Genomic DNA, 16,532 nt, shown 5'->3' on the forward strand with positions numbered 1-16,532 from the left:
GATCCAACAATTTCTGTGGCATTGATTTCACCTTTCCCAACCTTTGTTTGATTTTGGTGCTAAGTCTAGGGGATCTCCAGCATCCAGCAACAGAACAGTCATGTCATAAAGCTGGCTAACCAGCCAACCACATTGATGAATTCTCACAGACTACAAACCAGGAAGTAAAATGCACTGATTTTCCTTCACCTTTTAATCATTATACAGAGACCGGAATAAAGATTGAGACAATCTTTAGATTGAAACTGAAATATCATAAACAAACTTTAAACATATATTATATTAAAAACCATGCAACTTTTATCATAATGAAAAAATTTGGCATTCCACAAATATAAAATTAGTTTTTCAGGGCCAGAACGGTTGTTCAGCAGTAATCATGACATACGACGTAACTTTTTCAGGGCGTTTTAACAACAATATTCCAGCGTAAAAGGGGAAGTTTTCATCAGTTCAGTCGTCGTTGTCGCCGTACGTGTCTTCATACTGTTCCCTTTGGGGAACTGTATGAAGTGGTGGAAGGATTTCTGGCCGCGATTAACGCTCCTTCTGTGACTGTAACCATCTTCGTACCAGCCATTAGGGTGGTTAGTCCTATGGCGGGAGGGTTTTATGGGCTCCCACAACCCATACGAGGGAGGGTGGGGCCACCCACACCCACACCCACGGACGCAAGTATCCTGCTGGATGTCAACCCAGAATTTAGAGCCGGAGCTCCGACTCCGCTTGCTGGGACTGTCTGGAGTGGGGTTCGAAACCCTACGCCTTCTGGCCCAGCGGCGGGGATGCTACCGCTACGCCAAAGGCCCACTCCATCAGTTCAGTGATTTTAATTGATTGCCAGCTCTGTGGAGTTCAACAGCACAGCCTGTGGAGGAGCAGGGAATGACTGATAGATTTCCACGTTTAACTGCGCATGTGTGGACGCCAGAAGTTGTTGTCAATTTCACAGTTGTAATGATGGCGAACGCTGACAGTTTCGCCATCATTACAACCGCAAATAAATTACAACCCATATGTTATTTGCAATGCATTTCCAATTAGTTACTAAATTAATGAACTGTCATTAAAGTTGGAGCTTCAATAAATGACCAAACTTTGAAAGTTTCAAGAAGCGTGTTTTTGTACTTTGAAGATTAGCAGAAGATTCTGTTCCTAATATCCTTGAAATAGAGTGAACATCTGTCAATTGTTTTGTGAAATTCTGATTTTTTGTTGTTGTAGTAAAATGTTACAGTTGGTTAGATTTTCCTTGGTAGATCTATTTGTTGTAATTAGTGAGTCACAGCTAGACAGTCACTGGGGTGAAGAAGTTTATCTCCTAGGGGGTTTAAACCCTCAGTCACTTTAGCTAAGCCAGTAATTAAACCAAGGCATATAGCATCTATATATTTGTAAAAATATTTACTTTACATGCATCATAGGGCACATTTCAAATGCTTTATTGCTATTTCTGCAGTTACAATTGCATTGTGCTTCATTTAGATATAATTTTCTTGAACCATTTGATGAAGGTCTGTTCGGAGCCACTATTCCCCAGAACTTGTACATTGGAAACCTGTGCACATTATGTGACTTGCAATTGATTTTCATTTGCATTTTTGCTATTTTTTTTTTGAGGAACGTCTGAATTTTGCTGTTACTTATAGGCCTAGAAATTCAGTGGGCCTTGCGCCCACTTAGCGCCTAAAGAGGTCTTCTGCGCCGGCGGGGTTGGTAGCGCGGAAATTGAGTGCAGCGTTAATGGCGGCAGTAGCCATTAGCGCTGCGCCGGCACCGATGACGTCATCGGTGTGCGCGGTGCCCCGGTAACGCCCCGAAACCGCGCCGATCCCCATATTTAGTTGCGGCCGCCTCCTCCGAAGCGGCCGCAAACAGCAACCAGAAAACGGGGCCGTCCTGCAGCCTTAGTGGGGCGCTTTAAAGCGGAAGGTGCGGCCGGCTGCTTTTGCGGCGGCCGCCTGCCCACACCTCCTTCCCCGGCCTCCTCCACCTCCCCCCCCCACGGCATTGCCGGCTGCTTTCCGCGAGCCCGGCACTTCTCCGTTGTGCCGGGCTCTTTTGCCGGCACTCGCGATCGGGGCTCCGGCTGTTGCAGGCACCTCCCCCTTAAGAGAGGGAGGAAGGCCTGCAGTACCGCAGCCTGCCGCTCCGCTGCAGGTGGCGCTGCGGCAACTAGCGCGCCGATATTCAGTTGCAGCGCCCCAAGCGGAGGCGGGCACACCCTGGTATAGCGCCCGCTTCCGAATTGGGGCGCAGAAGACGAATATCTGGCAAGCGCTAATGCCTCCCCGCCCAGCGCTAACTTTTGGGCGCGAGCGAGCTGGCCGCCCCAAAGTGAATTTCTAGGCCATAGACTTCAAATGTAGTTTGGAAGAATCATGAAAAAGGAGAGAAAAAGTATACCTGATATAAACTGAAGACAGAACTATGGGAGGCAAGAATGAAACCCTGAAGACTGTAACCCTCACAGGAAGCTTCACGGGATAATCGCCAGATAATGGCAGCAAAATAGCATTTCATAGTCTTTGAATTTTGACACTTACACAGGTAGCATAGTAAGCTCAGTTATACTTTAAATTGTGACTTGTAGCAAATATAGAAAGAAAACTGCTACCCCTTATTCTTAAGTAGATTAAAATTGTACAGTAGCATTAAGCATAAAACCAAAAATAGACACAATTATAATTTGCATCAGAATAGCTAATTAACAAATCTGCAAACCCTGTGAGAATACATCAGAAGGGTGTAAATTCTACAAGATGTACTTCTACCTTCAGGAACAATGAAGAGTATAGCTACAGGCTGATGGCAGCATTGAAAATGTTATCAGTTTAAGGATACTGTCTGCTGTTTGAGATAGCATTGAGGCTTCCAGTGAAGTGGCAGCAAATGTGGTTACATTCACCACAGACCTAGGGCGACACTGATATTCTTTCCTCTCAGTGATACACATTTACAGTCAGCAGTAAGGAATTGTAGCCTTTACCTTTCCAGGCACTGTATCCAATTGTAAGTGTCTAGGAGGGAAACCACTGAGCCTCATTATTAATCTGCTGGATTTGATTATGACAAAGGATCATTTATCAGCAATGTTTTACAATTAAATTTTTACGATCAGATTTATATCAGCGAGTTATTGTGATCTGAAATGCACTGCCTGAAAGAGTGGTGGAAGCAGATTCAATAATAACTTTCAAAAGAGAATTGGATAAATACTGAGGGAAAAATTGCAGGGCTATGGGGAAAGTGTATGGGAGTGGGTCTAATTGGATAACTCTTTCAAAGAGCTGGCACAGCCATGATGGGCTGAATGACCTCCTTCTGTACTGTATCATTCTATGATTTTGTGTGTAAGGATTGCAAATTTAGGCAAAGTAAAAACATTTTTTTCAGAAAACTACACAACAGTGTTTTTGCTAAAGTTTTATTGGTTTCAATTAAGATGCAGCTCAATTAGCACACGCATTAGGTTCTTAGTGATTTTGTTTCATTTTGTCTGATCTCAATGTTTCAATGAAAATCAGCTCATTATAATTCAGTCCACTGAATAAATCAGAATGTTTTAAAAATGGAGTCCTCACTTTTGATTCTCCAGGGAGGCAAAGCGTATTGATGTCCGTATATGTGCAGCAAGAGACTGAATGCTTTATTCACATTTACTTTGACTATGCATCATTCCATAAACTGATTATTCTGTATGCCATTTTAATTGCTTCAGTTTACAAGGTTTACACCCTCCAGCAACATTGTGTTGGCAGAGAATATTATTGATGCTTTCTTATTGAATTTCAGGTTTTGGGCTCAATGATGGACAGTGGCACACAGTAAGATTTCTTGCCAAAGAAAATTTTGCCATTCTTACCATTGACGGTGATGATGCCTCTGCTGTTCGAACCAACAGTCCAATGCAAGTCAAGACTGGAGATCAATATTTTTTTGGAGGTACCGTAAAATGCATGTGCTTATTTAGTATTTGGTGAAATTGATGGAGCTCATTTATAAACAATTAGTTGACATTCCTCAGTTGAAAGTCAGTAATGTAGTTGATCGGGTTAGTAGGATATAATCCATTTTACTTATGTGGTGATTTTGAACAAAAGGAAGGGACGGCCATTAACAAATAGTAAGTTGTTTTAAACTCTCATTAAAGATAGTCTAGTATATTTAGATAGCATGATGTGTTGGAAGGCGCTGCACCACAGGGTTGTAGAGCCTGCTCTTGATTGTCCATGTAGTGAGTTCCTGATCACAGATGGAGTTCAGATGTTTTCCCACCCAGGCAGAAAGGGAATACAGAGAGAAGCTCACCCAGGGTGTTCCTTGTCACACTCATGATTGGATCAAGATTGACATTGGTGGCGTCATGGGAGCAGGTTAACTACTACTCATATTAAATGCAGTATTGTGTATGTTGCAGGGAGACCTAAAGGCAGAAAGAGATCATATATAAAATAAAAATAACTTGCAAGAAAAAGAAAGTGTTATATACACTTGACATGATATCGTTTTGGTGGATTTCTAATAAGGGGATATTACCTGACCGTCACATCATTCACATTAAATAACGCAACCTTTCTTGCATGGGCCAGGTTATACTCTCTGCACACGTTGGCCATTCATCTGTCATTTATAACAGCACTGCAGCATACGTTACACATATGTATGTGCTAAATTTTAGAGGAAATCACAACACTCAATTTATGTGATGGATGAAATTTGGTCAGACAAAAGTTCTATCTGTCTTATCAACAGAAGTCAACTAGCCAAAGGGATTGGTATAAAGCATTTTCAATACACATGGTTACTTGATGTTTGCCTCAAGTATTGAACGCTAATCAACACAATGCCACTGGAAATACCAGACTTAAATTTGGATGCGTTTTGCTGAAGGCACTGCAACCAAATCAGGGTGGGATTCAGCAGCTTTTTGTTGCAATTTTCATTACAAGAGTAAGTACAATGTGAAAATTGGGGTGCAATAAAAATCAAAGAATATGTAGCCCATGTGGCAGTATAAGTGCAGAATTCCCAAACCAGAAGCTCCAAGATTGGGCTCCAAGGCTGCCCTGAATCTGTCAGGTTCACTTGGTGATGAGTCTTGTCAATGAGATAGTTCACTATTGCAGAGCACTCGGTAAGAAACCAACAGGCCTCATCTTAACCAATGACAAGTCTGCTTTACATTGATCATAGTGCTGAAGAAACAGGAACCTCAACTTTGCCATCCTTCAGACTGTGTGGAATGAGTGGTATTGTGGGCGGGGGGTGGGCGGTAGGGAAGTGTTGCTAAAACATTGAGGTGATGCTAACATGATTTTCCACTGCCTATTGTATGTACCATATAGACAACTTTTAAGTGTGATTATTAAAAATCTTATTAATATCAGGATACTTCCATGTTCTAATCAGACTATTCCTATAGATCACATTTTCCCTTTATTTCATTTTTCATACAAATACAGACAAATGCTACTTTAGAAATAACATGCCCATATTTTTTCTCTTTTTTTCATGAGAGCATACAGATTTTTTTTAAGTTTAAGATTATTCAAAATGGACAAATTATTCTCTTTCACATGAATTACTTATTTTTCTTACTTCTGTTTTCCTTTCTGTGGGTTTCTATTTCTTTTCTTAATTTTCTGTTTGTTTCTCCTGTTTTTGTGAGAACATAAGAAGTCGGAGCAGGAGTAGGCCATACGCCCCCTCGGGCCTGCTCCGCCATTCAATAGGATCATGGCTGATCTGAATCTGGACTCACGTCCACTTCCCTGCCCTCTCCCCGTAACCCCTAATTCCCTTATCTGCTAGGAAACTGTCTATCTCCATTTTAAATTTATTTAATGTTGCAGCTTCCGCAGCTCTCTGAGGCAGCAAATTCCATAGATTTACTACCCTCTGAGTGAAGAAGTTTCTCCTCATCTCAGTTTTGAAAGGGCAGCCCCTTATTCTTAGATTATGCCCCCTAGTTCTAGTCTCACCCATCAGTGGAAACATCCTCTCCGCATCCACCCGATCAAGCCCCCTCACAATCTTATATGTTTCGATAAGATCGCCTCTCATTCTTCTGAACTCCAATGAGTAGAGTCCCAACCTACTCAACCTTTCCTCATACGTCAACCCCCTCATCTCCGGAATCAACCGAGTGAACCTTCTCTGAACCGCCTCGAGAGCAAGTATATCTTTTCTTAAATATGGAAACCAAAACTGCACGCAGTATTCCAGGTGTGGCCTCACCAATACCCTGTATAACTGCAGCAAGACTTCCCTGTTTTTATACTCCATCCCACTCGCAATAAAAGCCAAGATTCCATTGGCCTTCCTGTTCACCTGCTGCACCTGCATACTAACTTTTTGTGTTTCATGCACCAGGACCCCCAGATCCCTTTGTACTGTAGCACTTTGCAGTTTCTCTCCATTTAGATAATAACTTGCTCTTTGATTTTTTCTGCCAAAGTGCATAACCTCACACTTTCCAACATTATATTGCATCTGCCAAATCTCTGCCCACTCACTTAGCCTGTCTATGTCCTTTTGCAGGTTATTTATGTCCTCCTCACTCACTGCTATCCCTCCCATCTTTGTATCGTCGGCAAACTTGGATATGTTGCACTCGGTCCCTTCCTCCAAATCGTTAATATAGATTGTAAAGAGTTGGGGTCCCAGCACTGACCCCTGCGGAACACCACTAGTTACTGATTGCCAGCCTGAGAATGAACCATTTATCCCAACTCTTTGTTTTCTGTTAGATAGCCAATCTTCCACCCATGCCAGTATATTACCCCCAATCCCGTGATTTCTTATCTTGATCAGTAATCTTTTGTGTGGAACCCTGTCAAATGCCTTTTGGAAGTCCAAATACACTATAATCCACTGGTTCCCCTTTATCCACCCTGTATGTTACATCCTCAAAGAATTCAAGCAAATTTGTCAAACATGACTTCCCCTTCATAAAACCATGCTGACTCTGTCCTATTAAATTATGTTTATCCAAATGCTCTGTTACTGTTTCCTTAATAATGGACTCCAACATTTTGCCAACCACAGATGTTAGGCTAACTGGTCTATAGTTTCCAGCTTTTTGTCTACTTCCCTTCTTAAATAAGGGTGTTACATTAGCAGTTTTCCAATCTGCCAGGACCTTTCCTGAGTCCAGGGAGTTCTGGTAAATAATCACCAATGCATCCACAATCCCTACCGCCACTTCTTTCAAGACCCTAGGATGTAGGCCATCAGGTCTGGGGGATTTATCCGCCTTACGTCCCATTATTTTACTGAGTACCATCTCCTTAGTGATTTTAATCGTGTTTAGCGCCTCCCCCCCCCCATTGCCCCCTGTTTGTCCAGTGTTGGGATATTTTTAGTGTCCTCTACTGTAAAGACTGAGACAAAATATTTGTTCAGCATCTTTGCCATCTCCATGTTCCCCACCACTAGTTGTCCGGTCCCATCCTCTAAGGGACCAACATTCACTTTAGCCACCCTTTTTCTTTTTATATAGCTGTAGAAACTCTTGCTATCTGTTTTTATATTTTTTGCTAGTTTACTTTCATAATCTATCTTCCCTTTCTTAATTAACCTTTTAGTTATTCTTTGCTGGCTTTTAAATGCTTCCCAATCTTCTATCTAGATCACTAGATTTGGCTACTTTATATGCCCTTGTTTTCAGTTGGATATTATCCTTTATTACTTTACTAAGCCACGGATGGCTGTCTTTTCTTTTATTCCCCTTTTTCCTCAGTGGAATATATTTATCTTGAAAGATGTGAAATATCTCCTTGAATGTAGACCACTGCTCTTGTACCGTCTTACACTTTAATCTGTTTTCCCAGTCCACTTTAGTCAATTCCACTCTCATACCTTCATAGTCTCCTTTATTTAAGCTCAGTACGCTGGTTTGAGATCCAACTCTCTCTTCCTCAAACTGAATTTGGAATTCAGCCATATTATGGTCACTCATTCCAAGGGGATCCTTTACTAGGACATTTTTTATTAATCCTGTCTAATTACACAGGACCAGATCTAAGATTGTCTGCCCCCTGGTTGGTTCAGTTACATACTGCTCAAGGAACCCGTCCCTAATGCACTCTATGAACTCTTCCTCAAGGCTGCCATGCCCAATTTGATTAGTCCAGTCAATATGAAAGTTAAAATCCCCCATGATTATAGCTGTTCCCTTATTACAAGCCCCAACTATTTCCTGATTTATACTCCGACCAACAGAGTTGCAACTGTTAGGAGGCCTATAGACTACGCCCACGAGTGACTTTTTCCCCTTATTATTCCTTATCACCACCCAAACGATTTCACTATCCTGATCTTTTGACCCAATATCATTTCTGACTATTGCAGTGATTCCATCCTTGATTAACATAGCAACCCCACCTCCCTTTCCTGCCTGTCTGTCCTTCCTAATTGTCAAATACCCTTGTATATTTAGTTCCCAGTCATGATTATCTTGCAGCCGTGTTTCCACAATGGCCACCAGATCATACCCATGTGTAGTTATTTGCACCGTCAACTCATCAATTTTGTTACGAATGCTGCGTGCATTCAGATAAAGAACTTTCAAATATGTTTTCTGACAATTTATTCCTGCTTTTACCCCTTTTACTACTTTACCTTTATCATTATACATTCTGTCCCTTCCTGACACGCTCTGGTTTTTAATTCCCCCACTGCTACCTTGCACTATTGCCTTTCCGCTGTCATTTTTATTTTTCGCTCTCTTAAAACCTCCCCCCCACTAATTAGTTTAAAGCCCTCTCTACAGCCCTAGTTATTCGATTCGCCAGGACTCTAGTCCCAGCACTGGCCAAGTGAAGTCCGTCCCAACGGAACAGCTCTCTCCCATCCCAGTACTGATGCCAGTGTCCCAGGAAGCAAAACCAATTTCTCCCACGCCAGTCTTTGAGCCACACATTTAACTCTCTAATTTTATTTACCCTAGCCAAATTTGCACGTGGCTCGGTAGTAATCCAGAGATTATTACCCTTGTGGTTCTGCTTTTTAATTTGGCCCCTATCTGCTCAAACTCCCTCAGCAGAACCTCCTTCCTTGTCCTATCTATGTCGTTGGTACCAACATGGACCACGACAACTGGATCTTCCCCCTCCCACTCCAAGTTTCTCTCCAGCCCAGAGGAGATGTCCTTAACCCTGGCACCGGGCAGGCAACACAGCCTTCGGGACTCTCGCTCTCGGCTGCAAAGAACTCTATGTTTCCTTTGCTCTCTTGTTGTTTTTCTCCCCTTTTATGCTAGCATAGATTATCACTTCATTACCTTATTCATGGGTGAGTCTGAACTCATGGGTGTCACCAAACTGTTTGACTGTGGAGGGCATCACAGCTGAGAGCAGGCAGACACACACACACACACACACACACACACACACACACACACTTTTCAGCTGGAGTCTCTGGATAGCAACTCTCCCTTCTCTATGTTGTACCTCCCTTCTTCCTCTGTCTGAGATCAGCTAAGTCAGCATGGAATGAAGGGCCTTCCTGATCTGTATGGGAGAGTACCGCACTACATAGTGCATGTATATCGGTTTTCTTCTGCTGCTGTTTCTCTTTTTTCTGATTCTCTCATTCTCCCTTCTTTTCTATTTTTGCTACTGTTTTTTCTGTAACTTGTCACCTGAGGCCTGTCTGACCAGAATGCCAAAGAAAGCTGCACGTACATTTACTGCAACTAAATGGCTGCTGAGATTCTCAGGTTCTTGAAGATAAGGCACAATTTTGTATGTTTTCTCAAAGAATATTGGTAGCCATTTTCATTGGTCCCAAGGGTGTGGATTTCAGTCATTTGTTGTCCCTGTCTCAGGAACTCTGTAAAATAGGATATCGGTTAAATCTGGTAAATCTCGTATCTGTAAAGAACTGGGGCAGAAATTCAGTTAGAAACATAGAAAAATAGGAGCAGGAGTAGGCCTTCGAGCCTGCTCTGCCATTTAATATGATCATGGCTGATCCTCTATCTCAATACCATATTCCCGCTCTCTCCCCATACCCCTTGATGCCTTTTGTGTCTAAAAATCTATCTACAGGAAACTCTCGATTTGCCGGCACCTAAATAACCGGAAATCTCTGTTAACCGACAAAATTCAGGAGTAGGCTCAGGTAAGTTTTACTTCATATTAGTGGCCATTCCTAGATCTGTGGCCGTGTAACTGGGGTTCCTGCACCTGTTGCTATGCAACAGGGACGCCTGGATCTGTGGCTGGGGTTCCTGCACCTGTTGCTATGCAACAGGGACGCCTGGATCTGTGGCCGGGGTTCCTGCACCTGTTGCCATGCAACAGGGACACCTGGATCTGTGGCCGGGGTTCCTGCACCTGTTGCCATGCAACAGGGACGCCTGGATCTGTGGCCGTGTACGGGGCTCTCGTACCTTTTACTATACCTCTCTGTAATCCGGACTTTTTGATAAACCGGCACCACACCGGTCCCATTGGTGCCGGATATAAAAGAGTTTCCTGTATCTCCTTCTTAAATATATTCAGTGACTTGACCTCCACAGCCTTCTGTGCTAGAGAATTCCACAGGTTCACCACCCTCTGAGTGAAGACATTTCTCCTCATCTCAGTCCTAAATGTCCTACTCCGTATCCTGAGACTGTGACCCCTTGTTCTAGACACCCCCAGCCAGGGGAAACATCCTCCCTGCATCCAATCTGTCTAGCCCTGTCAGAATTTTATAAGTTTCAATAAGATTCCCTCTCATTCTTCTAAACTCTAGTGAATAAAGGTCTAGTCGACCCAATCTCTCCTCATACGACAGTCCTGCCATCCCAGGAATCAGTCTGGTGAACCTTCGCTGCACTCCCTCTATGGCAAGTATATCCTTTCTTAGGTAAGGAGACCAAAACTGCACACAGTACTCCAGGTGTGGTCTCACCAAGGCCCTGTAAAACTGTAATAAGACATCCTTGCTCCTGTACTCAAATCCTCTTGCAATGAAGGCCAACATACCATTTGTCTTCCTAAGTGCTTGCTGCACCTGTATGTTTGCTTTCAGTGACTGGTGTACAGGGACACCCAGGTCCCTCAGTACATCAACATTTCCCAATCTAAACCCATTTAAATAATACTCTACCTTTCTGTTTTTCCTACCGAAGTGGATAACTTCACATTTATCCACGTTATACTGCATCTGCCATGTATTTGCCCACTCACTCAACTTGTCTAAATTGCCTTGAAGCCACTTTGCATCCTCCTCACTACTCATAATCACACCTAGTTTCGTGTCGTCAACAAACTTGGAAATATTACACTTGGTTCCCTCATCCAAATCATTGATATATATTGTGAATAGCTGGGGCCCAAGCACTAATCCCTGTGGTACCCCACTAGTCACCGCCTGCCACCCCGAACAAGATCCATTTATTCCTACTCTGTTTCCTGTCTGTTAACCAATTTTCAATTCATGCCAGTATATTACCCCCAATCGCATGTGCTTTAATTTTGCACACTAACCTCTTATGTGGGACTTTATCAAAGGCCTTCTGAAAATCCAAATACACCACATCCACTGGTTTTCCCTTATCTATTCTACCAGTTACATCCTCAAAAAACTCCAGTAGGTTTGTCAAACACGATTTCCCTCCGGGGGGCGCTAACGGGGTGCTAACGATTTACTGCCTGGGCGCGGCGATGTTAGTGACGCCAGCGAAATTCATCTGGTGGTTTGCGGTGGCACTAACCACTACCGCCACAATCTCCTGCACCCGGAGATCGTGACATCACCCAGCCGCGCATCGCCCCGGATCTGAAATTCATTTTTGCCCCCTGCCCAGCACCTGCTGTCAGGAACGACAGGTAGAGAAGGCGATTTGCAGTCAGCTGGGAGCTGCAGGAGCGCTATTTAAAGGCGTGCACTTCCTGTATTTTTTTGTCGACAAACAGTGCTGCCTTGTCACTTTGACAGAAGCAGACAGACGTTTTGACCGCTTTGAGGTTTTCCTACTTGAAGTAGTTTGGCTCCTAACAAAAATTTATCAGGTTCATTTGTCTTACTTTTGATACTGCAACATTTCCAGCACTTAATGGGGGCTGTATTGGCACGGGACCTCACCCTCCAGCGTCACCGTCGGAGGCAGAGAGAAAGATTGGAAAACGTGGCCAGAGGGAGGAGGGCCAACAGGTTTCTCAACAGGAGACCTTACTCTCCCAGGGTATTCCAGGAGCAATTCTCCTACATTCATCTCTCAGAGGAGCAGTGCCTTAGAAGGCTCAGCTTCAGCAAGGAGGTGGTCACAGAGCTCTGCCACCTCCTGCAGCCAAAGCTCCAGCCTCAGCTCAGGACCAGGACATCTCTCTCAGTGGCAGTGAAGGTCACAGTTACTCTCAATTTCTACGCCAGCAGCTGCTTCCATGCTTCAACAGGGGATATTGCAAATATTTCACTGTTCGCCGTCCATTGCTGCATCCAGGATGCTCTCTACAAAAGGAGAAGGGAGTAAATCTCATTCCCCATGACCAGAGACAAACAGCGTGAATGCTCATGTGGCTTTGCAAGGATAGCGGGCTTTCCCATGGTTCAGGGCACCATTGACTGCACCCATGTGGCATTGGGGGCATCTCATCACAAGGCAGAGGTGTTCTGCAACCGCAAAGGCTGCCACTCTGAACGTGCAGTTGGTGTGCGACCACAGACAGCGCATCCTCACCGTCAATGCCCGCTATCCCTGCAGCAGCCACGATGCATTCATCCTGTGACAGACCCAGCACTGTTCCAACCACCACATGAAGCTCGTGGCTGGTTGCTCGGAGACAAGGGTTATCCACTCGCCACCTGGCTGATGACACCCCTCCGCAACCCCAACACTCCTGCTCAGCACATATACAATGAGAGCCATAGCGCCATCAGGAACCTGATCAAACACAGTATCAGGGTGCTAAAGCAAAGGTTCCGCTGCCTTGACCACTCTGGCGGAGCCCTGCAGTATTCCCCTGCTCGAGTCTCCCTTTTCATCGTTGTGTGCTGCATGCTGCACAACCTGGCCATTCTGAGGGCCCAGCCATTGCCACCAGGGATTGTAGGTCCACCTCAGGAGGAGGAAGAGGGGGAGGAGCAGCAGCAACGGAGGAGGGAACCACTCAATCTTGCTTCTGCAAGGGCCGTTCGTGGACACTTCATTACACAGCGATTCCAATAAATGAGAGAGCACATGGTGTCTGCGCAGCACAACCATATCAATACATCCAGCTCGCAGCCCCTATCACCGGGCAAAGGTCAAATGAGAAACTTTACAACATTTACTACGTCAAAATAAACATTTATTATTCTGCACAACTCTCTCTTATCAAACACAACCAATAATAAACAAACAATTTATGCACAAACACAACTGGTTCTTAGCAAATGGAACTATTTCTTACCAAACTGAACAATATATTTACAAACATATCAACTTTATAACACACACTCCCCCCATTTGCTATTAACATTTTATTTACTGGGCCGTCCTCAACGATTTCCCTCCCTTTGCAACTCCCCCCTCCCAACCCTATTGCTCCTTGATGTGCCTCAATGAATCCGAGACTCGACGTTAATGGAGCAAAGCAAGGCTTTTATTAACTAAGAAAGGAATACACAGTGGAGAAGTGTCTCCCATCCAAAGATCTGCTGCACTGTCCGTGAGACAGTGCAGCCTGCTTAGTGGCCAGGTATGGGTGGAGCCCTACACACAATACAGTACCGGAGGGGAAATGAAACTGAAACTAAACTAAACACAGAGAATACAGTGCCTGAGAACACAGAGAATACAGTGCCTGATGAACGGCATATTTCATCACATTCACCCCTTCTATAGATTTAGTCTGTTCGGGGGTTTGATAGTCCTCTGTGTTGAGTCTGTGTGTCCCAGTTATGTTTAGGATCAATCACTGACACAGACAACAAGAATAACTTTTAACAGGTCTTTACTCTTCAGAGGTCAGGGCTGAACTGCCCAGCAAATCCTTACACAACACTTATATAACGGTGTGGTCACCACCGGTATTACAGTATACAGCAGCCAAGAGAATGTAGTACATCTCTTAAAGTAGTTCTCTTAAGGTGGAACAGGTTACATACACCACAATCCTCCCTTTTTAGCTTAACAGTTATATCCCCATTTAACATAACATAATAACATATATACAACTTCATGCAAAACAGTTCAAAGATTCAGTCTCTGAGGAGGCCTCCTGATTCGAGTTGGATAACGCCTTTCAGGGGTCTCTGATTCTCGTTGTTGGGGTGACTCATCTAGTTGGTCTCTTATGGATTGGACATCATCATCAGGTACATTCACTTCTGAGGTAGATGCTTCAGGTTCACTAACTTCTTCCACGGTTGTCTCTGCCGTAACCATGGGTTCGACCCTTGTTCTCGATTCTACCAGTTGGTCAGCATGACGCCGTATTACATTTTCACCAACATCTACCGTGTACATCAGGGGTCCTTGTCTGGCCGAATTGTTCCAGATTGCCATTTCTCGTTTTTATAATCCCGGGCTAACACTGGTTGTCCTATTTCGAAACTCCGAGTGGTCTTGTTATTTATATGCTGGAACTGTTTGTTTTCAACTTCCCTCCGCACATTTGGTTTTAACAAGTCCAACCTGGACCGCAACCTCCTGTTATAGAACATCATGGCAGGACTTTGGTTTGTCACTGCATGGGTGGCGTTTCGATATGCCAGTAGGAATTTGTCCACCTTGTGTTGTAGTGGAATCTGATCTTCGCTCATGGCCTTTATCGCTTTTTTGAACGTTTGTACAAATCTCTCGGCCAACCTGTTTGTAGCCGGATGATATGGGGCAGAGGTATAATGTTTCACCCCATTCTTCTTCATGAACCTCTGGAATTCTTCTGACACGAACTGCGGTCCGTTGTCTGAACATATTTGTTCTGGCAATCCATTTCTTGCAAATATTGTTCTTAACACCGCGATCATCTTTTCCGAGGTAGTGGTAGTCATCTTAATCACTTCTGGCCATTTAGAATGCGCGTCCACCGCAATTAAAAACATGGAGTCCATGAAAGGACCAGCAAAGTCAATATGTACACGTTGCCATGGGGTTGAAGGCCATTCCCATGGATGCAGCGGTGCAATCGGAGGTGCATTTTGCACTTTTTGGCACCCTGAGCAGCTTTTCGTCAGCTCCTCTATTTGTTGGTCGATACCCGGCTTGTTGCTCGATGAACGCTTCATGACGGGGACAATGGGCGTGGCCCACTCACTCCAGTCTACCTTAGACAGTACTCCTGAATGTTCTAGCCCTTCCAGCTCAGCTTCCACAGCAGGTCATATTGCATAAGGTACCGGTCTGGCTTTGAAAAATTTCGGGTTTGCATGTTCTTCAACCTTGATGTTTGCCGTAATCCCTCTCAGTGTTCCCAGTCCCTGTTGGAACACCTCTTTAGCATCGTCCAATATTCTGGACAATCGTTTAGGTTTGACATCTTTTGTACCGGGATCTACCGTTAGTGCTTTTAAGGAATGCCAGTCCATATTTATTTTCCTAATCCACTCCCGTCCCAGTAGTGGTGGACCTCCCTCAGGTAGCACATATAAGTCCATTCCTCGGCTTTCTTTGCCCTTGTGGACCACCTTTACCTCTATCTTCCCAATGGGGTATACTCTTTGCCCCGTGTATGTTTTCAATACAATCTCCGTATCCCGTAGGGGAATATGTGGGAATAACCTTTTGTAATCTTTCTTATTCATGACCATCAATGCCGATCCAGTGTCCAATTCCATCTTCACTTGGACTCCTGCTATCTGAAGTGTGACCCAAATTGTTTGGAGGTCTGCTTCCTTACCAACATTGTGTACTCTTAGACTACCCAGTTCATTACTGCTGGAGTCTGAATCTGACTTCTGTTCATTCGAACTGTTCTCTGTCACCTTGTGTACCTTTCTGTACTTTTCCTGCGGTGACTTTTTGTTGCTGGTCTTCTTTCCTGACCAGCATACTTTAGCTATGTGACCAGGCCTGCCACATTTTCTGCATTCCTGATTTTTGAACCAGCACTGGTTCTGATCGTGCGTTGTCTTTCCACAACGATAACATTTTACTGTACTCAAGACCATTTGATTGGTGCTGAGTTCCGGTGGCTGTAACTGCATTTCCGCAGTGCCTCTCGCTGCGGCTTCGTGCGATGCTGCAATAGTGACAGCTTTATCAAGCGTAAGCTCATTCTCCTCAAGCAGTCGCTTTTGTGTTCCTTCTTTTAACAATCCACACACAAATTTATCTCTCAGCGCATCTGCTAGTCCTGTTCCAAACTGACAGTACTTTGCTAGCTTACGCAGTTCAGTTAAAAATTCAGCGTTGCTTTCGTCTTTCAGCTGCGTTCTTCTGTAAAATTTAAATTGTTCCGCTATCATCAGCGGCGTGGGGTTTAAATGATCTTTCAGGACAGTAACAATATTCGTGAAAGTCTGATCCGCCGGTTTATTTGGTGATAGAAGGTTCTTCAATAGCCCATATGTTTTCGCACCCATTGAGCTTAATAAGGTTAGTGCTTTCTCAT

The 16,532-nt window shown here is 44.1% G+C and overlaps 1 protein-coding gene across 1 annotated transcript in view; it reads left to right on the forward strand.

The window, feature by feature from the left end:
- LOC147117257 (contactin-associated protein-like 2) overlaps positions 1 to 16,532 on the forward strand; it is a 1,950,749-nt gene that overhangs the window by 481,083 nt on the left and 1,453,134 nt on the right. The window contains exon 8 of the mRNA XM_085988072.1: positions 3,796 to 3,945. Within this exon, the coding sequence (XP_085844198.1) occupies positions 3,796 to 3,945 (150 nt within the window). The remainder of the gene's footprint in view (positions 1 to 3,795; positions 3,946 to 16,532) is intronic.

This window comes from Somniosus microcephalus, chromosome 5 (assembly GCF_052327205.1).
Source record: "Somniosus microcephalus isolate GS21.2 chromosome 5, FLI_Smic_1.0, whole genome shotgun sequence".
NCBI lineage: Eukaryota > Metazoa > Chordata > Chondrichthyes > Squaliformes > Somniosidae > Somniosus > Somniosus microcephalus.